The sequence below is a fragment of the Nansenia antarctica genome (genome assembly GCF_963989245.1).
Source record: "Nansenia antarctica genome assembly, chromosome: 4".
NCBI lineage: Eukaryota > Metazoa > Chordata > Actinopteri > Argentiniformes > Microstomatidae > Nansenia > Nansenia antarctica.
The window spans coordinates 69,692,558-69,719,795 of record NC_137689.1 but is presented as its reverse complement, the minus strand read 5'-3'; the positions used below and the strand labels follow the sequence as shown (position 1 = coordinate 69,719,795).

Sequence of the window (27,238 nt, the reverse complement as noted above, 5' to 3'; positions counted from 1 at the left end):
TATAACGTTGCCCTGTTACTCTTTCTTCAAGCAAAAATGCTACAGCGTTGTGGGAGATACATGTTAGCAATGATGGAACTAATCTGCCCATGTCTGCCGCTATCCACAAACAGGAAAGAGAAGAACAATGTGTGGCCACCCAAGTACAGAGACCAAAATGCATCACTGTGTCATTACTTACACATGGCACTGAATATCATAATTAAAAGTCCCAAAATGTATTACTCAATTAGAGTAGACTGTACACATGCCACTTAAATGTAAAGTGTTACGACTTCCATTGCCAAGTATGGTAGACAATAGGCTAATCGTGTGTGCATATTAAGTATTGCTTAGTATATACTTCATTAATTGAACAGAATTAAATTCCACTAAAATCAAAAACATTTACAAGAGGCTGATCTCAGATCTGAAGCTCAACCTAGTTGTTCTATTACTATTCAGAAACTACTCAACACATTTGTTTATATTCTTATTTATTGTAACAAAGCAACTGGTACACTTAAATGTTAACGTGAACAGTTTTCCAGTGGAAAAGATGAAGAAAAACACAAATGTGGATTCCCCTCCCCCCACCGCCCCCGTAAAAGATTCTACCCTTAATTTATTGTTGTTAAATTTGTAAATTAGCAACGCTCAAAATTACAAGGACATTTTTGTGTGTTTTGTTTTTATTAAAAATGTACATTTCAAACCTCATGGGTGTCTGTAAAACATTACAATGAAAATTCAAATCAACATCAATGCTGAACACTGATGTGTCAAATGCCCACTTGCCCCACCAAAACCATTTTGACTGTCTACAATAACAACCGTATCATACCAAGATATAGACCCCAAAACATTTACATTAGTTGACAGGAGCAAGCTGGTACTTTCGGTACAATGAATCACAAAAAGAAAAACTGTGTCAACTCAAGTAGCCCGCCCCCTACCCCTGCATCAAAGTACATGTATACAGTGTATAAAAAGTGGCTAGTGATGCTATGACTAAGTTATCACTGCACCATGGCTTCTTATTCTTATTCAACTCACAACTTCAAAACAGAAACTTCACTTATATATTGTAAATATAAATTGCTATATATCTTAACTTTAGTCTATAGGAGATGACGTGCAGATTGCTAGTATTTCGCTTTTGTTGGTCTTTGGAGAGACGTGCTGCGGTTAAACGACACGCGAGACTTCAGAGATGTCCTGGGAGTTAATGTGTGTTGAGACTTGGTATGGACAGGCAGCTTCAGTAGACAGCATAAAATAATAAAAAAATAAAAACAAAGCATCTTGCTCCCAAGGGTTGAAGGATGAATAAAGAGAAAGGACATGAGGAAGAGTAGGTTGGAATATGTCAGTTTCACGCTTAGTCGTCCTCACCGTCATCCTGTCAAAGAAGAAGACACAGTTTATATTGACCGTTTTAACAACAGCAGACACGAGCCAGGCAAGTACTCAAAAACACCCGTCAAATATATCCAAAGTCCATATCTTATATCCAAGTCCAAATAACAGTGATTTCCGCATCCACTACAATAGTGAACCTACAAGGTCTGAAATACAGAGCTGTTGAGAAATAGATCATACCTCCCCATCTTCATCGTCATCTTCTCCTTCCTCTTCATCTCCCTCTTCGTCAATATCCTCCAAGCCCTCTTCGTCATCATCGTCATCCTCACCTTCCTCGTCATCCATGTCAGGGACCTTGAGGAGATGAGAGATTCCTGGTCAGTTCCACACCATTGTAAACATATGGATCAGGGTTTTAGGGGTTGTCTACTATTTGTTAAGATCACGAGAGAGAGAGAGTATTCATCGGCCTTCTCTCAGCTGTCAGTCACAGCCAATTCTTCACTCATGATTTCATTCCATTCAATAAATTAAATGATGGCCAAATGAAATGCAGCAGTAAAGTAAGTCAATCTTTAGTTAGATGCCTAGTACACTCCACTCTCTTAACCTTGAGCTCCCCCTTGTGGCTCTCTGGAACATTACACTCCTGTAGCACATGACATCACTGTAAACACATCGTGGTGGATGATCATGTGTGGGAGTGAGTAGGTAGTAGATAGTAGGGCTGACTATTGCATACTCGCCACAATTGTCCACATTTTTGGAAGTGTAGACAGCTGCTGCACGTCTTACACTGTGAATTTCAGCTAGCCGACACTATTTCAAGACGGAGAGGTTTCAGTGTGAAGCTAGCAGCAATAAACAATAGCATGAGAGGCACGATCCCCTTTCATAAATAATACTTATGGCCAAACATAAAGCTGTGCTACAGTTTTTGGGCGGGCACGCACCCCCGACTCCCGGCCCGTCAAATGCCATGACCTAGCCAGCCCTTACCAAGTAGTACTGCAGGGGGTTGGGCCAGATGTCGTCCTTGATGACCTCTCCCAGCTCGTCAGCGCCGGCGTCTGAGTGGTCCGTGAACCAGGTGAAGAAGCTCTCAGGTTCTTCGTGTAGCCTCTTCTTCCCAGCTTTGTTCTGCGTTTGACCCGCACGCTTCGTCAGGTCCTGAGGTCAGGTTAGGCAAACACAAAGGAAATGAATACACAATGCTAATAACCGCACACGTTTTTTTCTCCACAGGGCAGCAACAGAATACATGGGAAAAATTACCGTCACATGTTTTGAGTGACCGATATAAAATTCGGTCTATAGGCCTGAAACTTAATAGAACCTCATTGCATTTGGAAAAGTCTGAGAAGTGCAGACGACTCCTTCTATTGTGTTGTTTTGAAGATGGGGTGTGGACTCTGGGGCTCTACCATCATGCAAAACTTGCTATGGCCCCTATGGCTTGACATGTATAAGTTATTGCTGTGTTAAAATGCAGCATCTAAAGTCAGAGAATAATAATAAACGTAGCTGCAGATAGTCATGCACAGCGCCACCATGTGGCCTGGAGCGTAACTCCCATCTGGGCTTTTCCATGTTAAACACATTGCTTCTTTCTTTTTAAATTAAAACTGCAGGAAGGAAAATAATAACCAACAGCAACCATTTTAAGAGGGTTCTAGTTTCTATCAAACTACTGTTTGCATCTCTGCAGCATGTTTGGAGGATTAATGTTTAAAAGCTGATCTAAATGTACAAGTCCAAACAAACCTTTCCACCCTTCCATTTGATTTCACTGGACTTTGAAGACGGATCCCCACTTTCATTCAAGTGAAACTCTTTGGAGAGGATTTTGTTCTCGAAGTAGGGGTTTTCATCAAAGTACTAAACCAAAAAAAGAAGCAGAATCAGGTTAGTCTATGCCCAAATTTTTTTTTTACTTATAGATGCATTTTGAAACTACTTTAGATGATTGATTGTAAGTCGCTTTGGAATAAGGCGTCTGCTAAATGCCAATATGTAAAATGTAGATGAAAGCATCAAGTCACAATCAGAATTGAATGTGAAAGTCCATGACAAAAATGTGAAATATTGTCTGCAGCCTGGTGATTGAATTCCACTACAATATTGCATTAACAAAATATAAACAGTGGAGAAAAAAAAAGTGTCATGCAAACAGCACTCAATTTACAATAATGACATTCCATGAGAACAGCATTTCATTTTCAAACAAGTTTGTTTTGCTTTCACAAGCCATGAAATGTTCACTAACTCTCACAACATGACTTTCACAACATGCACATATTCATCAGCGTGTTTATAAAGCAGGTTCTGCGGGTCTCCTGTTTTTTTTTTATGAGTTGGACATTTCCACAGCAGTCACAGTAAGAATGTTGGCCTAAATCAACATCCCACCATGTTAACAGAGGGAGTAGTTACAAAAAGCCGAATTTAATAGTTTAAAATGTATGAGTTTGAAAAAGATATAAATGTAAGCAACTGAAGTTCCTCTCTGCAGGTGTTAACGTTGGATTGGTGTGAATATCTTAAGTTGTAGGAGTAGCAGCGCTCAGAACATCTGAGAATAGCATCAAGAATAATTATAAGCAAAAACAAAATCATGCGCATTTCCACAAACAGAACCCTGTTTGGTCAGGCAGAACAGGACTGGTGAATGACACTGAAGGCTTAAAATAGTGTATTCGGATAAATAGGCCATCATGCTAATTAGGAGGTTTTTTTGGTATGAGAAAGATAGCTGTTCATTCAAATGTATTACATTGATCTCCTTTAAGATGTTGGTTTTATATGTTAATTTTTAAAGAAATACATAATGTTGGTTCCATTATGTTTTCTCAGTGTCATGACCGCAACACCCGACTTAAATTCTCCTAAATTTCGTTGTTTGGTACCTGTACTGTAACAATGACAAATAAAGTCTATCTATCTATCTATCTATCTTAGCAATAATAATAATAATTTTATTATTTATGAAAAGGTCAGAAAGTGGTTCCATGCTGATTGAAGTATTCAGTAGTCACATTTATCATAAACACAGGGTACATAAAAGAAATACAGTGGACCTTATGCTTGATTGCTTGGACAGCTGGACACTTACAAAATCTATTCTGTAACCAGACTTGATGTCCTCAAACTCGGTCACTTCCACTCTGGTGAGGTAATGCAGGGCCTCCTCATCCTCCTCACCGAGAAGGGCTGACACTGGAGACAACAGGACACAAGAATTCAGTCACAACTATGGAAATGTGTACACTATGTTATCTGTTGTAGGGAAACCTGCTGTCTGAGAGGAATTACTTTCTGTTGCATGTCTACTTTATCTCAGAGGAACAACAATGTTGAACATACTCAATTTCAACCGTATTTCAAAGTTAATTAAAGGGGCAATCTGAGACTCAAATAGCAAAGCGAAGCGCTCAGTCCGCCACTTGGTTTTGGTGAACCGCTGAAGGAAAGGGCCGGAGGTGGAACCACTCAGATTCATAGACAGAGCTGTGGCTGCATGACCGAATATCCATGAGATCAGAATTACAGTTTTTAAACAATGTTTTGAAGCTATACTGTGTTTGTTTACAATTTCATCATTTACAAATGGAGTAAACCAAGCTTAGTGCCTATAGAAAGTCTACACCCCATATCAAAATGTTCATTCTTTGTGGCCCAAATCCACAATTGTGTTTGCAACAATGAATTAAAGTGATACATAAAAGAAAAATGGCTGGAAATGTGTTTCTACAGTATCAACTAGATCAACCAGATAGTTATTATTATTATTTATTTTTTTAAAGATGTGGAACACATTTAAACTGATGTGAAGTCTACGTTCGCTTGGAATACATACAAATAATAATTTCTGAAAGTATTACCTTGTGGATGGTTGACGAATGTTGTGACCCAGAAGTTGGGGATTTTTGCTATGAGTTCCGACCGCTTCTGGAAGAACGGCTGGCGTAATTTATTGTACTTCTGCTCTACTTTTAAGATCTCCTCACTGGCCTGTTCGTTCAATCTGGAGGGGAGATAGACATGAACAGTAGAATTTAAATGGGGTAAAATGGGAACAATAGCACGTCATAAAAACAAGGCACTCACTAAAAGTTGGCTGGCAGTTAAAAAGCCTTTACCATGGATTTGGATCCATATATAAATATATACTTATAAATATAAGAATAATATATTTTTTATTTACAGTAGAGAAACTTTACAGGGGAGCAGAGGGGATGAAGAGCTTTATTAAATCATTAGTGGTATTTGTGTATAACTGATATGATAAATACCATCCTGAGGTTGCAGGCTATACCCAGAGGAAGGCTGTCTGAAGCCTAAATGCACCGGCAGTAGCCTGCATGCAGCTCATGTTTCTAACTTTATATATATTCTTATATTCTATACTCTTCCTTCTTCTAGCATTATGACTGCTTGGCCATAGATTACTTTTTCCTTGCGATGACTGATGGACAGATGATTCACTTACTTAGACAAATGTATTTGTTGCTTTGTATAAAAGGTGTCTGCTAAATGCCAAAAATGTTTAAGTAAAATAAAGACTACAGTTAATATCAACTATGACATTTATACCGAAATAACTTTGTTAAGAGTGCCTTAGTGTTGGGGGACAACCTACCTACTTGCTATTGTCAGGGAACTGTGGGAACTAAAGAGCGCCTTACTGGCTTAGCCATAGACAATACTGGGCTTAGCTGCGCTAACAGAAGAGCACACATTAGTTTTTTTTCTTTTAAAATAGTCTATTGTTAACTCAGGACAGTTGTCGATGAATGAACTCTACCTGTCAATCTCGTTCTGTACTTCATCAATGTGCTCGATAGCTTCCTGCTGCTCTTTTTCTAGAAAAGGGGATCAAATTTGAATGTTAGAACACACACAAAAAAGCAAAGGCAAAAAAAGCAATCATGACGATATACGTGTCTGTACGGTAGACCGTGGCGTGTTACTACCCTAGTCTAGTGGCTTAGAAACGGCACCACGATTCATACGTTAAATCACACATTGAGATCACATTTAATCAACTTAAAAACAGGTTGTAACACCACATCGTGCAGTAGCAAGCTAGCTAAGCTAGCCAGCCAGCCCAGACCATGCTTAAAGCAGAACCCAGCTTCCTGCAGCTCCTCATGGCCGCGGGGTTTGAATGAAGTGTGATATCGAGATATTTCTTGTCGAAGCAGCTTTAACTTTTAGATCGCTAAGCCATAGTAGTGAGCGATGATTTCATTGACGGGGGCTGATAAATACGCCAGATCGATGAGCTGCTAGACAATAACATGGACGTCGTTTACTAATTAGTATGTGTTTTACGCTCCTCAACGAGGCAAATCCCCGATGGTGGGGCAACAATGAGGCCGTTGAACAGACAACGGACCGGCTAGTCGCTCACTCATCAGCTTTACTTCGTTAAGACGAATCATGCAACCGACAATAATTAACTAAATACGTGCAGGAGAGAGTAGTAAGATATCACAAATGTGCAAATCGTAGACTTGAGTCCAGGCTCATAATCGAAGCGATCGCTTACGGGTCCCTTTCAAACACGCGTTGCACAATGAGGAGCTCGTTACATCGCGTTGGGTTATAACATGGCCTCCTCCGCTAGCTAACTAGCATTAGCATGCTAACACGCTAGGCCACTCTAGCTTCAGCATCGCCAACAACAAAGCTGCCACACGACTCCCAACCCGCAGCTCTTTGCAGAATAGTATATTTAGAGTAAATTGTGACAGAAATGCATGCGTGACGGTGAATTAAAAGTGAGATTGCATGCAGGCTAACGCTAGGTGTATCAGGAGGCCGCTGTGTTCAGTTACCAGAGGTCTCGTCTCCACAGTCATGGTTTGAGTTCTGCTCCTTCCTGCTGACTTTCGCCGCCGAGGCCGACATTGTGTTCGGAAAGCTCTTAGCTATTTAACCAGAATAAGTATTCCTTGTTGTTTGCACGTCTTCTTGGGGAGAGAAACGGTAGTCCCACTTTGTAGAGAGGGAGAATATATCTTTGTGTGTTCAGGGTTCACCTCCGCAACAACGAGACGCGCGTTACCACCAGTGCGAACCTCGTCTGGCTCGAGCTGCCGTTTCTTCTTCTTCTCCTCCAGTAGGGTTTTACGACCGTGGAAATCCAACAGGAACTGAGCATTAGCGCCCCCTACTGTGTGGTGTTGTTTTCTCGTGTCCTCTCCCGGCGTGCTCCCATCCCGTCCTCCCCCCCCAAAAAAAACGTCACAGGGAAAGGAGGATGAAAGAAGGGACATGTCTTGAATGAATGAATGGTCTTTATTGTCATTAATACAGTACAGGTACCATACAACGAAATTTAGGAGGGGGGGGGGGGGGGGGCTCCCCTGGTGCTAGGTAAACAATACAAAAAAAAAAGAGCTGGTTTACATAAATAAAGGCTATATCCACTATCCACTATACTATACTACTATACTATACAAATAAAACACTGTGCTGTACTCTATGCTATGCTATAAATATCCTAATATCTTGTCCCGCTCCTTCCACCAAGATATAGATAGTACATTTAATTGGTCTGGCACAAACTGTGATGCTTTGGTGAATGTTTTATAAGCCTGGAATGTTATGACAGAAAACCTGTAGACTGATAAATCCCCCTAATTTTTGGGTTAGATAACTGCACAAGTACTATCGACCTCATGACTCACAATAATAGTGCAATTTACCCACTGATAGTAAATAATAATATTTTTTTAAAAGAATGTTTAATTTGACATGCAATCGACGTGTCAATCAATTGACCTGTCGCTAAGCCACGCCCCTTTTGAAAACTCGGACAAACTAACAACGCTTCAAAACAAAACAAAACAAGACTACCACCTTGGGAAATGAATGTGGAAACTATATTTATCGCAATTTCCCCACTCAACAGAGCACACAATTGTTTTGGGGTTTTAATGTGACCGTATGAATGAGACAGATGGTCTGATGAGGAACAGATGACAGGTACTTCATAAATAAACCTGTATTGTTGGACTTAATGCTCAAAGCCATCTCCTGACCTCAAATCCAGATTGGGACGTATCTACATATTCCCTTAAAAGGTAAAGTGTAATATTATAGCAGCAATCACGTTTGAGATAAAGACATGTTTAACACGACATGAAATAATATGACGGGAACTGATTGGGTTGTTTGTCCTCATCTTCTCTCTCCCCCTACCTGTGTGTCATTACAAAGTGGTACAGGTGCAAGTAGCCTACAGACGGAATTCATCAGTGATGAAACTGCACCCAGGGCTCTACCTGTAGGCTACTAAGAATAGAAAAAAAGAAATATTATATCACATTGATTGCATAAAAGATATATTTCCATAGCTTCTGCGGATATTAACATAGATAGCTAACCAGGTACTAGTTGGTTTCGTTAGCCCTTATCAATGAAGATAAATTCCCACATTCCCACGCTGATAATGAGGGAATGTGTTTCAAACCTTTCTGCGCCGACTGTGATTAATAACAGACTCAGGGTCACGGGATGGTAACACTCGCTTTGGATTGGTTAACAAGTTAGTAATGCCCCCCGTTTGCCTGATTGTAGAAGCAAAAGTGTTTAAAGTTTTTTTTTATTTTTTAAACGTGTAAGAATAGACATTGCCAACACAAGAAAATGTGTTGATTTTTGTAACATGTAACTGGCCCCTCCCAGGTCCCTGCCTTTAGGTGCCGCCGCCTTTAGTGGACCCGCCAGCCAAGCCACCAGTCCTCACATGGCTGGGTTCACCTTACAGGTAAGCGCTGGAGTAGCAAACATTACACTTTGATATCGGCTAGTGACGGTGGCCTTGTTATGATGATTACATTTGCAACCTAATTTAGCTACCTAGGAAATGTTCACAACTAGCTTGACGTGGACAAGCAAGATCAACGGTGTCTTTAAAACTGTTGTTCCAATTTTGAGCAGCCAGGTCCATAGTATTCCACGAATTGGAAACATTTCAGAAACATTTAAGACAATTATGCGCACTTTCTTGAAACAATAACCACATTGTCAACTTTGTTATGGATCCATTCTCATTTTAATCCGAGATGTATTCAATTGCATGTTTCTGATGAATGCTACATTTTTAGATACATTAAACGTTTTTTAATCTAAATATGACAATGATCCAAATGACTAGTTCTAGAAATGCTAGAATCTTTATATTGACAAATGGAGCTCAGATTTCTCTACAAACATGCATGGGGATATACTTGTAACAGCTAAACAAGGACTTTTAAGCAACATTTTTGCAGGGAACAGAGTTGACACTTGGGTAACACATGCCATGAGATAAAGGCTGGCCGGAGCGATTTAATTCAGCATTCTGTGACCTTACCTGTTTCGGTATCACTTATCCTAGCTTTGTCCACGTAGCCTACTCTCAATCATCTGAGATTTTCTCCGGCACCACGAAATATCCAAAGAGTTGCTTTAATATCCATACAGATTAACTTAATCGTCCTTAAACGAAGCCACAAAAACTCCAAACATGGCAAACATGGCACTCGGGTCGCAATTCCACTTGCGCTTCGTCGTCACGGTGTTCAGCCAACCACACCCTGGGGTGCAGGTGCCGATGTCTCTCCGCAGATTCTCCCGACGAGAGCATTGAGTTTGTCCTGACCTAACGTGTACACTGTACAGCCTAAAATATACGATCGCTTGTTCTCTGTTTTAACTACAAGCATGTGCTTTCTAATGTACCAAGAGGTTGTCCAAATTATTATTATTATTATTATCAAGTCATATGATACATAATGTATTACTGTAAACTATTAAGTATTTAAGTGCTGTCGTGGATGTTATAGCGTACATTATTAGTATGATGATGATGATGATGATTATTATTAAATAATATAATACCTTTTTTTCACAATATTTTTATTATCATTTTTATATAGGCTACCAACATCAAAGAAAAAACAACAAAAGACAAAGAAAGAGAAACATAGAATAACAAAGATCACACACATAGACACACACAACCTGCATCAATTTTGGATTGAATAAAAAACAAAACAAAAACAAAACTTTCCTCCACTTTTTATAAAGTATTCTATCCTACATGTTCTTCATGTATGGTTCCCACAGCTTGTCAAAGCCTTTCCGCTTGCCTTTAATAATGTAGGTTAATCTTTCCAGACCAATACATTCCAAGAGCAAATAATATAATACCTAAATGTATTACTGTAAACTATTGTATTGAAAGGAAGCGAGGGGAGTGAGAATTCGGCACAACACCAGCGTGCAGACATGCAGAAATACAGAGTGCCATGAGAGCAGAAGCAATACGTTCTCTGGGACTCAACCCTAGGCGGATTGACAAGTGCCAGTGTGAACGTCTCTCCTATATCTCACACCAGACGTAAAGTCTCTGGAAAGATTTGATCACTGCTTTTGCCTTTTTTTTTTTTTTAAAACAACAGTGGAGAGTGATGCTACCCCATTCCCATTTTGGGCTGGAGACTTTAAGTTGCTGCTGTGTTGTCGGGAGCAACGTCTGTCTGTCATGGCCCAGGTTTTGCCATGGTCAGTCATGTGTACGTTAATTTGGAATACAATAAATGTTGTAAAAGGCGATTTTTACTAAAGTACTAAAAGTACATGTATTGGCGCTCACAAGAACATCTACCCAAAAGCCAGTCTTTCTGTGTCCTGTTGATATTGTTGTACTCCTGTTGTCTGTTATTTTGTTCTTATTTTCACTTGTTTTGCCTATTTTAACCTGCTATGACTTTCGCTCTTTTATTACGTTTATTATGTTTTTTCTTTATTATGTTCTCAATCTCTACTATGTAAAGCACTTACTTATCCCATGATTCACAGTACTCCAAAAGTCGATATTTAACCGTCTTCTCCCGCAGAACGCGGGCGTGCGGGGCCTGGCGGAGCGGGACATCCTGGACCCGGTGTTCCAGCAGCAGCTGGAGGACGCCCGCACCCTGCTGAGGCAGGAGATCCAGCGGGAGCTCAAGATCAAGGAGGCGGCCGAGAGGCTGCGGCGGGCCCTCACCAACCGCAAGGGCGCGGCCGACGTGGAGAGCCAGCTGAGGGTGTCCAGCCGCAAGCTGGAGCAGCTGCACTGGGAGCTGCAGGAGCTCAACGCCCGGGCCATGGCCACGGAGAGGGAGAGCCCCACAGGTGGTTATAACCATGGTGACGATAAACACTGACGCCGATGGTGATGGTCGGGGTCATGGTTGTGGTGACATGATGAGTGTTTGCAAGGGATTCTTCTACACATTTTAATAGATCACTGAATAGGCCATGTTGAGAAAGCTCCACTTTGCTCATTGGAGGACAAGGGACATACCGTAGTGGAGCTGTTTGCATATTGGACATCGCTTCGTCCCTCCACCCCTCCATGCCTCCACCCCTCCTTCCTCCCTTCCCCCATCTCTCATCCCTCCTCCCCCCCCCCATCCCTCCACCACCCTCCCTCCCCATTCATTGGCCTGTTATATTTTGCTGTTGCTGTAAACTAGATGACACTACGTCACCTGATCCGTGTCAGTGGAAGGAGTGCACTTCCCCGCGAGCAGGCCGTGTCCGAACATTGAAGAAGCAGCTCACCATGGAGACCAAGGTGAAGCAGGGGGCGGAGAACATCATACAGACCTACACCAACAACTCTGTCAAGGTTTGGACCCCCCCCCCCCCCCTGTATGTTCTGTCTAGCCTAACGTAACTTTATTTTTTAGTGGATATAGGTTACGGTACCTGTGGGAATACGGTTTATGTTGGCATTTCCAGGGACACGGCAGCATAAAACATCGACTTGGTACATGCTGGCATGTCTAACCCTACCCCTAACCCCAACCCTAACCGTAGCACCCTAGCACCTAACTCTAACCCTAGTTTTCCCACATGTACCGTATTCCCACATGTACCATAACATACATACTGTATATACAGCATGACACATGGTGTGAAGTACTGCCGAAAGCCACCACAAGGTGGCGACAACACACCCATATCGGCCCTGTCCGCCCTCTTAAAAATGACCCAAGAATCTGGAGGTGTCAAAGTTTGGCGTCAGTTGGTGACCAGTGCCACCATAACTTAAACAATTAATACAATGTAAATAATGCTGAAATCAGCAAGATATATAAAATGTTCGTATCGCTAATAACAATAATATCATAATTTCACCTAGCCCTAGTCATGAGAAAGAAGGTTTATTGAGCCACGTCGCCTGTGCTGTGCTCGTCTCCTCCCAGGATCGTAAAATGCTATCCACGGCCCAGCAGATGTTACAGGACAGCCGCACCAAGATCGAGCTGCTCCGCATGCAAATAGTTAAAGTCACCCAGGCCAGAGAAGGGCAACGGGAAGCCACAGATCAAGAGGGTGAGGCACAGATGAGATGTTAACAGGTGTTGAAACTCCCCGTATGGAAGATTTGACAGCCCTAGTGGATATGTAACTGCTCACATGTAGTCTCTCTTCCTCCCCCTGTCTCTCTCCCTCCCCCTGTCCCTCTCCCTGTTTCCCTCCCCCCCTCTCTCTCCCTCCCCCTGTCTCCCTCCCTCCCCCTGTCTCCCTCCCTCCCTCTGTCTCCCTCCCTGCCTCTGTCTCCCTCCCTCTCTCCCTCTGTCTCTCTCCCTCCCCCTGACCCTCTCCCTCCTCCTGTCTCTCTCCCTCCCTCCCTCCCTCGGTCTCCCTCCCTCCCTCCCTCTGTCTCCCTTCCTCTCTCTCCCTCCCCCTGTCTCCCTCCCTCCCCCTGTCTCTTTCCCTCCCTGCCCCCCTTTCCCTGTCTCCCTCCCTCCCTCTCTTCCCCTGTCTCCCTCCCTCCCTCTCTCCCCCTATCTACCTCCCTCCCCTTGTCTCCCCCTATCTCCCTCCCTCCCCCTCTCCAGGCCGCCCCTCTGAGACCGTCAGCCCCGTGGATCTGCGTCTGGCTGAGCTGAGTCATCACCTGCAGATCGAGGCGGCCGTTGCCGACGGCGCCAAGAACGTGGTTAGGCAGCTGGGGGGACGGAAGGTGCCGGACCGCCACCGCCGCGCTCTGGCAGAGGTGGGAACCGGCCGCTGGTGCACTGGGGGGGGGGGGAGAGGGAGAGAGACAGGAGGAGACAGGGGAAGAGAGGGAGGGATGGAGGGAGGGAAGGAGACAGGGGGAGGGAGGGAAGGAGACAGGGGGAGGGAGGGAAGGAGACAGGGGGAGGGAGGGAAGGAGACAGGGGGAGGGAGGGAGGGAGACAGGGGGAGGGAGGGAAGGAGACAGGGGGAGGGAGGAAAGGAGACAGGGGGAGGGAGGGAAGGAGACAGGGGGAGGGAGGGAGGGAGACAGGGGGAGGGAGGGAAGGAGACAGGGGGAGGGAGGGAAGGAGACAGGGGGAGGGAGGAAAGGAGACAGGGGGAGGGAAGGAGACAGGGGGAGGGAGAGAGACAGGGGGAGGGAGGAAAGGAGACAGAGGGAGGGAGGGAGGGAGAGAGACAGGGGGAGCGGGAGAGACAAGGGGAGGGAGGGAGACAGAGGGAGGGAGGGAGGGAGGGAGAGGGACGGGTACCTTTTTGTTTTTACACAAGGCAAGCTGTTAAGGCTGCAACATAGCGGTACATTCTTTCCTAGTGTTTGTGTGAGATGTGAAACATTTGTATCGAAACGGTGAATTCAATCGCTGTATTTATCTTCATCTTCGAGCTAAAAAGCAATGAATGTGTGAGTGTGTCTCTCTCTCTCTCCATATTCCACAGGCCCAGGGGCGCCTACAGGAGTCCTCTGAGAAGCTGGACCTGCTACATCTGTCTCTGGAGCAGCGGCTGAGCGAGCTTCCCCTGGACCATCCCAGACGGGCGGCCATCAGAGAGGAGCTCACCCCCGGGCTCACCTCGCCCTCCGCCGGCCTGCAGAGAGAAGCCCGCTTCACCTCCGCCTGCTCCCGCTCCTCCTCCTTCTTCAAGCCTGCCAGCCTCACAGGTAACTAACAAACAACCCTGTGACTCGGCGTCGCCGCGGTGATGTCTCCAGGCGGCGGCGTTTTATTGTATTTAAGGTTTAAATTAGACGTTTTAAATGGAATTGACCCCAACCCGTCAACCCCCCTCCCCCCCCCCGTCAGGTCGGTTGGAGGTGCGTCTGATGGGCTGCCAGGAGCTGCTGGAGGCGGTGCCGGGCCGGTGTCGCGTGGCGAGCGTCACCTCCACGCCCAGCAGCCCCGTGGAGGGCAAGGCTCTGAGGATCAGGACCGGACTATCAGGACGCAGCACCAACGGGAAGGCACATAAGGCGGAGGAGCTCTCCAGTGAGTCTTTTCAAACTTTTCCCTAGATTTGTGATTTACTCACCAATGTGTCCTTACTTGAAATATGCATAGATAGATAGATAGAGGTCAACGGAGTATTTGGTGTGAATTTGGGTTTTGTATGCAAAAATAAGCATAAATATGTCCAAATATTGTGTGTATTTCCTGTTTGAGATTAAGAGACACAAGGGAATGAAGGGGTAGTTGGAAAATCTCAGGTTTGACACACCATAACTGTGCCTTTCTCTTAGCTGAGATCAGCGCTGTGCTGAAGGTGGACAGCAGGATGGTGGGCTGCACACCCTGGAGGTCCCTGGGCAAGGAGGCCTGGAACCACAGCTTCAGCATCGAGCTGGAGCGGGTCAGTGGCTCTTCCTCTGCTCTAATGCCGTACTTTTCCCCTGAAAAGTGGATCATTGTGCTCATGATTCAAGTTTAAGACTGCTGTCAGCCCCGAACGTTTAGCCTCCAGGGTTTCTGGTGTGAATCTCGAAAGATCAAAGCGGATTTGTACTGCGCTTGTTTTTGGGCTGCACTTAAACCATGGGATGAAACCACGGGCTGGGGGTTTGGAGCAGAGAAAAAGGTTGTTTTTTTTTCTTGTTGAGGGAAGAGAGGGCATTTGTTTGGAATCAATTCGAGACAGTCCCTTATCCCATCAAATCTGTCTCCATCTCTTCTGATGCTCAAAACATCAGAGTTTTGAAAGTGTGTGTGTTGTGGAGGAGGGGGGTGGGGGTGGTGGTGGGGGTGGAAGTATGAGTGTGTGTGTGTGTGTGTGTGTGTGTGTGTGTGTGTGTGTGTGTGTGTGCGTCTGTGTAACATCTGATGCCCTGCCCCTTCCTAGTCCAGAGAGCTGGAAGTCGGGGTGTTCTGGAGGGACTGGAGGTCGCTGTGCGCCGTCAAGTTCCTGCGTCTGGAGGACTTCCTGGACAACCAGCGCCACAGCATGTGTCTGGCCCTGGAGCCCCAGGGCATGCTCTTCACAGAGGTCAGAGGTCACTGGGGGACACAACCATCCTATTAATCACAAACTGTGTGTGTTCATTGCAGAAAGCCGTGGCGCTAGAATAATAGATGCTAGAATAATAGATGCTAGAATAATAGATGCTAGAATAATAGATGCTAGAATAATAGATGCTTGGCGATTAGAAGAGATGCTGCAGGCTTGACCTCTGACCTCTCTGACTGTGGAGCAGCGTGGGAGATACACACTGCACACGCTGCTCACATCTCCCAAAAATTTCACTACGAACCTTCACTTTTCAGGGTTGTCGTGTTAATGGGGTGCCAGAAGCCCTGCTCTCTCCCAACACCATGTTAACATCAAGTATAATACCGTATCACAGTCAGTCACCATATAATGTGACAGCAACTGGTGAAAGTGGGAACGAGTCGCCAACCGTACATTTTTCTGAATAAAAGTCTGAACATTTAGTCGGTTTCTTTAGTCGGACGACTTGGTCCCGCTTTCACCAGCTGCTGTCACACACATGCAATATCGATGTTCTACAATAACACAATCACCATTATTGTGTCAATGTATTTGTAGGTGACCTTCATCAACCCTATAATTGAGCGGCAGCCGAAACTGCAACGTCAAAAGCGTATTTTCCCTAAAGAAAAAGGTACGCTCCCAACCAACCACTGCATTTTTGGCTTTTTTTGTTGGGCTTACTACTGTATGTTATTAGAAAAAAGTGCATATCTAACTACTCACAGACAAATCACTCAATAGGCTAATAGTTATCACTCACAGGGGAAGTGAAATCCTGACTGTTGGAACACATGAAACTGTGTCTCAGGATTAATATAATAATATATGCCATTTAGCTGATGCTTTTATCCAAAGCGACTTGCATTGCAGTAAGTGCATACATGTTTCAGTATATATGGTCCCAGTGAGAATCGAACCCACAACCTAAGCGGTTCCCTCCCTGTAACAACAGTTAACAGTTCACTCTGCCATGGGTTTGTTGTCTGTTCCAAAACCTCAGTAAATGACTACCTACTTCCTGTCTGCTCTGTAAATGACTACCTACTTCCTGTCTCCTCAGTAAATGACTACCTACTTCCTGTCTCCTCAGTAAATGACTACCTACTTCCTGTCTCCTCTGTAAACGACTACCTATTGTACTTCCTGTCTCCTCAGGGAAGAACTTCCTGCGGGCGACTCAGATGAACATTAACTTCGCCACATGGGGTCGTCTGATGATGAGCGTCCTGCCTCCCTGTAGCTCCGTAGCGACCATGAGCCCCCCGCTGATGAGCCCCCCTCCCGCAGGCCTGGGAGTCACCTCCCCCCCTCCCATGGAGAAGAAGGCAGCCATGTCCACGCCTCATCTGCTAGGGTGAGGTGTCACTCAGGTTCATTAACTCATTCAGCGCAGAGGGTGAATAAAGCCCGGATTGTCAACATTCTACAGTGCCATGCAGTGGCTGACTTTATTCACGAAAAATGCATAAATTATGACGCTTCATTTTGTAGCCAATCAAAGTGTTGTTGCTAGGTAGACACCACATAAAACACTTGGCACTCTAGGTGGTGAGTGTTCCAGAACTTTTTGACAGTTGGTGAGTTGAAGAGATGAACACTCAAGGCCAAGAAACGGCCATTTCATGGATGTGAGCAATTTTTGTAAACATTCTGGACACCCATCTTTTCATGCAGTAAATAATGTGTGATAAATAGTGAAAGCAACAGTTAAATATACTGTAGGTCTTGTGACCCAATCTTGATAGAATAGAGTGTAGTTCAGATCGATACAATGCAACTGTGAACATGTTTTATATGTTTGTTTTGTATTTGTTCATGATTTGAATATTATAGACCGTCGCCGGTGGTGAAACTCAACTTCAGTGAAGAACGTCCAACCAAACCCCCGCGCCACAACATGGGCAAGACCCCCACACCAGAAACCCCTCTCTCTGTGGTAAGTTCTACATAGGAAATTCTTTGAACATATTGCTGCTCACTTTAATGGCAGACATGTTTATTTGTATAAATGTTTTTCCAAATAATATTATTATTAATAGTTAATTAATAATTAGTAATATTATTACAAAAATCCCACTTCCCCAGTTTCCTTTCCTTGGAGTCACACTTCTACAATATTCAGAGACTTTTCTGTTGTTCTACTCAGAGGAGTATCAGATATAATAATAATAATTATTTATTTATTAATTATTTATTTAAAAGTGTGTTTTTCAAACTCAAGTTAATTAATTAATAAAGATGTTAGTGTATATATACTTCCGTGGAAGTGTTTGACCTGTCTCTCTCCCTTCTACGCTCCCATTGGTCAGTTCTCGAAAGGCCATTCAAAGGATTACAGCAGCCAATTCTCCAAGGGGAGACCTACTGACCTTACTCCGAAGTAAGTCGACCCACCTCCACCCTGTGCATGTAACCAGTATTCACTCATTATTTAAGCCCCCCCAGGACTAGAGGTGGTGTTGGTTACCTTACCCTAACCCCTCTCCTCATCTTTCATGCGCCCTCCTCCTCTTTTTTTGCTCTCTGTCAGGAGGAAAGAAGGAATGCAGATGAAAGATTTTACCTGCATCTCAGTTCTTGGACGAGGGCACTTTGGAAAGGTATAGTCACGAGGGGACCTCTTACCTCAGCGGGAAAACCTTCCATCAGATCCACCTGGTCAATCCTTCTTCCTCCTCCCCTCCTACCCTCCCCAAGGTTCTCCTGGCGGAGTTCAGGAAGTCAGGCCAACTGTACGCCATTAAAGCCCTGAAGAAAGGCGACATAGTCACGCGGGACGAAGTGGACAGGTGAGAGGTCAGATCAGAGGTGAAGTGGACAGGTCAGAGGTCAGAGGTCAGATTAGAGGTGAAGTGGACAGGCGAGAGGTCAGAGGTCAGATCAGAGGTGAAGTGGACAGGTCAGAGGTCAGATTAGAGGTGAAGTGGACAGGTCAGAGGTCAGATTAGAGGTGAAGTGGACAGGTGAGAGGTGAGAGGTCAGATCAGAGGTGAAGTGGACAGGTGAGAGGTGAGAGGTCAGATCAGAGGTGAAGTGGACAGGTGAGAGGTCAGAGGTGAAGTGGACAGGTCAGAGGTCAGAGGTCAGATCAGAGGTGAAGTGGACAGGTCAGAGGTCAGATCAGAGGTTAATTGTTAATTGTTCATTTTATTTATAATGCGCCCCCCATCCACCTTTTACATCGGCCCGGGGCGCAGCCCGGGTAAAGGAACAGATAAAGACAAAGACAAGGAACACAGAAAGCAATCAGACACAGACGACTTAAACGTAAATCTCAGGCATACAATTCACAACAAATAGGGAGTAGACTTAGGGAATATCATTTTGGAAGAGGTGGGTTTTTAACTTGGCTCTAAAGGAGTCCAGAGTGGGGGCAAACTCGATGGCAGAAGGGAGCGCGTTCCACAGGGTCGGTGCTATCACCGCAAAGGCACGGTCACCCTTCCTCTTGAGGTTGGTACGTGGGACCCTCAGGCTGAGTTGGGCGTCGGACCTGAGCCTGGGTCTAGGCCTTGAGGAGGTAGACTGGTCCAGGAGGTCCTTGATGTAGGGTGGGGCGAGACTGTTGAGAGCTTTAAAAACAAAGGTGCAGATTTTGAACTTCACTCTTCTTCACTGGGAGCCAGTGAAGGGAGATGAGGACAGGGAAGATGAGGACAGGTCAGAGGTCAGATCAGAGGTGAAGTGGACAGGTGAGAGGTCAGATCAGAGGTGAAGTGGACAGGTCAGAGGTCAGAGGTCAGAGGTGAAGTGGACAGGTGAGAGGTCAGAGGTCAGATCAGAGGTGAAGTGGACAGGCGAGAGGTCAGAGGTCAGATTAGAGGTGAAGTGGACAGGCGAGAGGTCAGAGGTCAGATTAGAGCTGAAGTGGACAGGCGACAGGTCAGATCAGAGACCGGATTTAAACATTTACATTTTTGTCATTTAGCAGACGCCTTTGTCCAAAGCGACTTACAACAAATACATTTGACTAAGTAAGTGAATCATGTATCCACCATTCATAGCAGGGAAAAGTCATCTATGTTCAGGCCTGGGGCCATTTGCGGTCGTCGTGCTAGAAGAAGGACGTTTTCTTTCTTTTTTTACAGACTAGTCTAATCAGTGGACTTTAAAGTTACACTATAGAACCTCTATGGGAGGTGAGATGAGTCCCCCCCACATGTACACATGATCCAATGTACCTATTCCTGCCCTTGTCCACTGATCGTGTGTGTGTGTGTGTGTGTGTGTGTGTGTGTGTGTGTGTGTGTGTGTGTGTCATACAGTCTGATGTGTGAGAAGAGGATCTTAGAGATGATCAATGCGTCCAGGCATCCCTTCCTAGTGAACCTGCATGGTTGTTTCCAGACAGCCGACCACATGTGCTTCGTAATGGAATACTCCCCTGGGGGGGACCTCATGACCCACATACACACCAGCATCTTCACTGAGACGCAGGCTCGGTAAGCTTACACACACACACACACATACACACATACACACATATACATATACACACACATGCATAAATACATACACTCTCATTGTTCCACACCACAGCCGTGCAGATATTGCGCAGTAACCCAACAGCAATCTGCTTGGTTGTACACCTTCACAGGTACGTTAGAGAACTGTGTTTACAACCTGGAACAACTCAGAGAGTTGTTGTCGGTCTTCATGACATTCAACAAGTTCTAAAGCATTTAATGGGTGATATTCTCACATTCTAGATGCAACCTTTCACACTATGTAACAAATTATGTATTTCAATTCCTTGGCCTATAATATTAAACAACTTGTGGTCCTAAAAATAGTAAAATAGTTTTGTCAACACAACAACACGTGATATTACCACTCAGAAAACAATTTTTAATTATTGGTATGACCAGAGGAAAAAAACTGAGAAAATCAACATAAAAAAAATCGAAAACTTTTATTCACAAAGAGAGCCATCAATATAATCATAGACCATTTTGTTTCCTTGCTTAGGTTTTACGCCTCCTGTGTGCTGCTTGGACTGGAGTTTCTGCACCAGAACAAAATAGTTTACTGGTGAGGTCTGGTCTTCAAATAATCTGTCACTTCAATAACACTTCATGTTATTTCATCCTTTCATTTTTCCTCTTCTGTCTCAGCGATTTGAAGCTGGACAACCTGCTTATGGACGCAGACGGCTTTGTGAGGATAGCAGACTTTGGGCTGTGTAAGGAAGGTAAATGGTTTACCAGTTACCAGTCCTATCTACCAATTCCCTGGTTGATTCCAAGTGAGATCTATAGTACATATATAGGGCCTATATAGGATCTATTTGTTTTGCTTGGTTTTCTGTTTTTTTGCACTTATTCATGTCAAATTACACAAAAACGTAGCTGCTTATATAAAACAATTCGGTTGTTAAGTCGTGACGTGTTTCCGGGTCCAACGTTGGCTGAGGCGCTCTCTTCGAAATGCTGCAGTGCTGTGTCCCTTGTTGTATGAATAGATCCGAGTCTAAAAAATTATTGAACTGTCATTCTACCGCTTTAGTACACTGGTACTCTGGATTTGTTTTATTTGCACCCGGAAATTGCTAAACGTCACGTGTGACGTCAGACTTAACAACCGAATAGGGCGGGGAGGTGACTGCTTTGTTGTCGTTCGAATCCCATATCGCCTTTAATTCAGCCTACAGGAAGACACTTCTGAAGGGTAATATTTGGCATGGGTTTTGCTTTGTTTAATTGATGCTACACAGTGAGGCTTTTGTTTCCATTTGTTCCCGTCTCCCTGGGCCTCCAGGCATGGGCCACGGGGACCGCACCTCCACCTTCTGTGGGACGCCAGAGTTCCTGGCCCCCGAGGTCCTGACGGACAGCAACTACACCAGCTCTGTGGACTGGTGGGGGCTCGGAATCCTCATCTACGAGATGCTGGTGGGAGAGGTCAGTACCGTAGACCAGGAGGCAGAGGTCAGGGGTCAGTACCGTAGAACTGAATACAGGACCAGGAGGGAGGGGTCAGAGGTCAGGACCATAGACATGAATACAGAACCAGGAGGACATCTGGTCTGGACTACCTTCACCTTCAGAGCAGAAATGGTAAACACACCAAATAGTGTGTGTTCAATGACAACAGTTTTGGTTCAAATATGATTGGTAGGTTGAAAATGTTTTTGTTGCGTTTCTTTCTATTGCACAGGTACTGAATTTGGTCATGAGACAATTCCCCCAGGAATGACTTAAAAAGTATAGGTGGTCATGGATATGGTTATAGTTACCTGAATTTGTCATTAACTCACCACCTAGAGTGCCACGTGTTTTATGTGGTATTTACCTAGCAACAATGCTTTGATTGGCTACAAAATGAAGCATAATAATTGATGGATTTTTGGTGAATAAAGCCACCCGTGGCAATGTTGACAATTTGGGCAACTTTATTCACCCTAAATGAGTTAAATGGATGTTTGTAATTCCGGGGTATGGACACAAGTGAATGTTTAGTGTTGTTTTGGCCTTTATCTCTCTCACCTCATGATTGTGGCAGTCTCCGTTCCCTGGTGACGATGAGGAGGAGGTGTTTGACAGCATTGTGAATGATGATGTGAGCTACCCCAGGTTCCTGTCGCCTGAGGCTGTGTCCATCATCCAGAAGGTACATGCCCCTGCTGCCTTAGTACAAGTGTGTCAAACTCCCATAGAAGTAGTACAAGTGTGTCAAACTCCCATAGAAGTATTACAGGTGTGTCAAACTCCCATAGAAGTAGTACAGGTGTGTCAAACTCCCATAGAAGTAGTACAGGTGTGTCAAACTCCCATAGAAGTAGAACGGGTGTGTCAAACTCCCATGGAAGTAGGACCGGTGTGTCAAACTCCCATAGAAGTAGGACAGGTGTGTCAAACTCCCATAGAAGTATTACAAGTGTGTCAGACTCCCATAGACGTAGTACAGCTGTGTCAAACTCCCATAGAAGTAGTACAGGTGTGTCAAACTCCCATAGAAGTAGGACAGGTGTGTCAAACTCCCATAGAAGTAGGACAGGTGTGTCAGACTCCCATAGACGTAGTACAGCTGTGTCAAACTCCCATAGAAGTAGGACAGGTGTGTCAGACTCCCATAGACGTAGTACAGCTGTGTCAAACTCCCATAGAAGTAGTACAGGTGTGTCAAACTCCCATAGAAGTAGGACAGGTGTGTCAAACTCCCATAGAAGTAGGACAGGTGTGTCAGACTCCCATAGACGTAGTACAGCTGTGTCAGACTCCCATAGAAGTAGAACGGGTGTGTCAAACTCCCATAGACGTAGGACAGGTGTGTCAGACTCCCATAGAAGTAGGACGGGTGTGTCAGACTCCCATAGAAGTAGTACAGCTGTGTCAAACTCCCATAGACGTAGGACAGGTGTGTCAGACTCCCATAGACGTAGGACAGGTGTGTCAAACTCCCATAGACGTAGTACAGGTGTGTCAAACTCCCATAGAAGTAATACAGGTGTGTCAAACTCCCATAGAAGTAGTACAAGTGTGTCAAACTCCCATAGAAGTAGTACAGGTGTGTCAAACTCCCATAGAAGTAGTACAGGTGTGTCAAACTCCCATAGAAGTAGAACGGGTGTGTCAAACTCCCATAGAAGTAGGACAGGTGTGTCAAACTCCCATAGAAGTAGGACAGGTGTGTCAGACTCCCATAGACGTAGTACAGCTGTGTCAAACTCCCATAGAAGTAGTACAGGTGTGTCAAACTCCCATAGAAGTAGAACGGGTGTGTCAAACTCCCATAGAAGTAGGACAGGTGTGTCAAACTCCCATAGAAGTAGGACAGGTGTGTCAAACTCCCATAGAAGTAGTACGGGTGTGTCAGACTCCCATAGACGTAGGACAGGTGTGTCAAACTCCCATAGAAGTAGTACAGGTGTGTCAAACTCCCATAGAAGTAGAACGGGTGTGTCAAACTCCCATAGAAGTAGGACAGGTGTGTCAGACTCCCATAGAAGTAGTACAGGTGTGTCAAACTCCCATAGAAGTAGAACGGGTGTGTCAAACTCCCATAGAAGTAGGACAGGTGTGTCAAACTCCCATAGAAGTAGGACAGGTGTGTCAAACTCCCATAGAAGTAGGACAGGTGTGTCAAACTCCCATAGAAGTAGGACGGGTGTGTCAGACTCCCATAGAAGTAGGACAGGTGTGTCAGACTCCCATAGACGTAGTACAGGTGTGTCAAACTCCCATAGAAGTAGAACGGGTGTGTCAGACTCCCATAGAAGTAGGACGGGTGTGTCAAACTCCCATAGACGTAGGACAGGTGTGTCAGACTCCCATAGACGTAGTACAGGTGTGTCAGACTCCCATAGACGTAGTACAGGTGTGTCAGACTCCCATAGAAGTAGGACAGGTGTGTCAGACTCCCATAGAAGTAGGACAGGTGTGTCAGACTCCCATAGAAGTAGGACAGGTGTGTCAGACTCCCATAGACGTAGTACAGGTGTGTCAGACTCCCATAGAAGTAGGACAGGTGTGTCAGACTCCCATAGAAGTAGTACAGGTGTGTCAGACTCCCATAGACGTAGTACAGGTGTGTCAAACTCTATGTTGTAGCTGCTGCAGAAGAACCCAGAGAGGAGACTGGGAGCAGGAGAGCAGGATGCCAATGAAGTGAAGAAACACAGATTCTTCCAGGTAACTCTCTCTCCCTCACACTCTCTCTCTCTCTCTCTCTCTCTCTCTCTCTCTCTCTCTGTCTCTCTCTCTGTCTGTCTCTCTTTCATTCTCTCTCTCTCTCTCTGTCACTCTTTCTCATCTTAAAGAAAGAGGACACTGCTGTACTTACAAGATCCTTTCATAGAAATAGCATGTGTAGAACGGACATGCCCATTCAAATCTCGTGGTGTACCATTTGGAGGTTTTAGCTCACAGCCTTATGAACAACCACTCAACTGACATTGGAATGTTCAGTCGAAATGATGCTTAGTTGCTATGGTGCCGTACATTGTCTACATGGTAAGCTGGTGCGCACCACTTCACTTTTATGTTGTTGTTTTGATGCCATGTAGAAAAGGCACAGGCATAACGGGTCAGAAGGCAGCTGTATTCTGTCTGGCCATTCGGTCATGTCAAACACCCAGGGATTTACAGTAGTTTATTAAGATAATAAAGGTTCGTTAACCACATACGTATGTACATCGGTTAGAGCCGGCAACTCTGATTGGTACAATCTGATTGATTTAAAAGGTGCGTTCAGCCATGCTGAAATTATATACAACGTCAATAGCCGTTTACCGCAAACAAAACGTCAGAAGAGGCGTAGCAAAATAATTACAAATGGAATTGCACTATTCGCCTATGCCTATTGATTTCAATATTTAGAAAAATAGTGTTTTTGTGGCCTGGGGTGGTCCAGTGGTCTAGCACCGCAGCCTACAGTGCACACACATATGCCCATGTCGGCATGGGTTCGAATCCGGCCCATGCCCTGCTGACATGCCCTCCCTTCTTCTCCTTACTTTCCTGTCTGTCTTCATTATATCTGTCCAATAAAATGAAAAATATGAGTGGGACTGCCCCACTCAGAAAAAAATGTGTTTAATGTTACATGTTCTTCAACGCAGGGCATGGACTGGAAGGCTCTGCTGGCCAAGGAGGTGAAGCCGCCGTTCTACCCGTCCATCAAGGCCCCGGCGGACGTCGGCAACTTCGACCAGGAGTTCACGTCTCTGAAGCCGGTCCTCACCCCCCCGCAGACGCCCTACTTCCTCACCGCCGACCAGCAGGAGATCTTTGCAGACTTTGATTTCTCCTCAGTGTCCTAACTGCAAACACCGACTGATGGACAGACAGACGGGCAGACTGGAGGGCAGGACAGACAGACAGGCAGACTGGAGGGCAGGACAGGAGCTCGACACAACTGAAGTTGGTTCCTTACTCCCTTTGCTGCGTTGTAAACAGGTTTGTATGGTTGAATGAACACCGGTCAGCTCCATTGAAGCCTCCTGGTGTTCCTAGGTAAGGCTCAGGCTCACCAGTCCCAGTTGTTGAAGGACCGTCTGCTGCCATTTTGAACTATGCACTATTTAGACCGATGAAAACGTCTGCCATTTTGAACTATGCACTATTTAGACCGAGGAAAACGTCTGCCATTTTGAACTATGCACTATTTAGACCGATGAAAACGTCTGCCATTTTGAACTATGCACTGTTTAGACCGATGAAAACATCTGCCATTTTGAACTATGCACTTTAGACCGAACTACCACTTTAGACTATGCACTTTAGACCGATGAAAACGTCTGTTATACGGTGCTGAAGAAAGGATCAGTTGTCTTTGTGTCAACCAGAATATTGTCTCCCATTTGTCTTCCTGATGTAAGTTAATGTGTTCACATTGCAAGCTGTAAGTTAGGAGATGAATGCAGATCAATCCATAGAGTAATGAGGGATGTGTCAGCCATGTTGACTTGAGCAGCCATTGAGACCAGCATCACCACCTGACATACTACCTGTCATACTATGCACTTGTCTTAAACAATGAAAAGTTGTCGTAAACCATGAAACAGTAAAATACATTTGTCATAGCATGTGTTGCGAAATGTCATCGATGGGAAATGATGATGAAGTTTTGATAGGCCTAAAGTTTGATTGTAATGTTTGATTTAGTTACACATGGCATATTTTATATAAAATGCAATATTTTATTAATGATGCCTTCACTCAATTGTGGTCTAGTAATTGGGGGATTTGAAGATACCGGTAATAAAAATGTATGCATTTCTAAAATCGCCTTTTTTTATCCTTATGCACAAGCGTTGATATCGCCATGGTTTTAGACAATCATAGCATAAGGGAGGGAGTCTTGATTTGATTGGTCAAAAGCATGTGACTTGAGTTGTTGCCATAGTTTCTGATAGCTTCTCCTAAAAAGCTTTCTGGATGATTGAAGATAATGTACATCTGCTGGGACAATTAAACTACCTCTGATTACAGGTTACAGGTTAGGTGGTTCAAAACACTGCCCGTTTACTGTAATCAACCCATTGCTAGTGACCATCTGTTTGTCTGTAATCAACTCATTGCTAGTGACCATCTGTTTGTGTGTAATCAACCCATTGCTAGTCTAATCTTGTGCTGTTGAAAGACAGTGAATGGCATGAGGAAGTTTATTATGAGGTAATACAAAAGGAACTAGGACACAAATGTTTGCCAGTAAAGTAAAAAGAGTATTCATAAGGCGAATTTTGCATTCCATCACAGTGAGTATGATGCTATCCATATATTGTATGTAAAATAAATAAAGTGTTTTACTACTAGGTAAGTTACGGTGTGAATTACTATGACAACACTGTCGAAAGATGAGACCAATCCTTATTTCTTTACACTACCTAAAGGACTATATAAATGCATGCATTTACTGGACTGGAATGATGTGAATGGATGCATTTAAAAATAAAACCATTTGTAATACAGAACATTGAATTCAATTGATTTAATACTACAGTTTAAAAAACATATTGCATGACAGAATACTATTGCATTTATTACTTTGTTCAAAAACAGCTCACACTGAAGTCAACACTTTTACAAGACCGAACATATCATTTTTATAAAATCAAAAGTCACTGATTTTTAAATCTCACACCTGGAAGCAATAAAGATTTTCCAATACTAAAATATAA

At 44.3% G+C, this 27,238-nt stretch overlaps 2 protein-coding genes across 2 annotated transcripts; one reads left to right on the top strand and one right to left on the bottom strand.

The window, feature by feature from the left end:
* Positions 1 to 558: 558 nt before the first annotated feature.
* LOC308156698 (protein SET-like) lies at positions 559 to 7,419 on the bottom strand. Its single transcript, XM_080530107.1, has 8 exons — positions 7,185 to 7,419; positions 6,149 to 6,206; positions 5,226 to 5,368; positions 4,457 to 4,560; positions 3,109 to 3,222; positions 2,344 to 2,514; positions 1,582 to 1,698; positions 559 to 1,381 (listed from the first exon to the last, which is right to left on the bottom strand). The coding sequence occupies exons 1-8, from the start codon at positions 7,255 to 7,257 to the stop codon at positions 1,361 to 1,363; spliced, it is 801 nt and encodes a 266-aa protein (XP_080386233.1). The 5' UTR covers positions 7,258 to 7,419; the 3' UTR covers positions 559 to 1,360.
* Positions 7,420 to 9,871: 2,452 nt separating this feature from the next.
* On the top strand, positions 9,872 to 25,378 carry pkn3 (protein kinase N3; the record flags this gene model as incomplete). Its single annotated transcript, XM_080529658.1, has 22 exons — positions 9,872 to 9,943; positions 11,238 to 11,514; positions 11,859 to 12,013; positions 12,594 to 12,723; positions 13,233 to 13,390; positions 14,074 to 14,296; positions 14,439 to 14,621; positions 14,873 to 14,982; positions 15,469 to 15,612; positions 16,174 to 16,249; positions 16,774 to 16,972; positions 17,452 to 17,554; positions 17,928 to 17,998; positions 18,149 to 18,218; positions 18,316 to 18,407; positions 19,884 to 20,060; positions 20,587 to 20,649; positions 20,733 to 20,809; positions 21,376 to 21,518; positions 22,120 to 22,227; positions 24,168 to 24,248; positions 25,178 to 25,378. The coding sequence occupies 22 exons, from the start codon at positions 9,872 to 9,874 to the stop codon at positions 25,376 to 25,378; spliced, it is 2,913 nt and encodes a 970-aa protein (XP_080385784.1).
* Between the last annotated feature and the right edge of the window lie 1,860 nt (positions 25,379 to 27,238).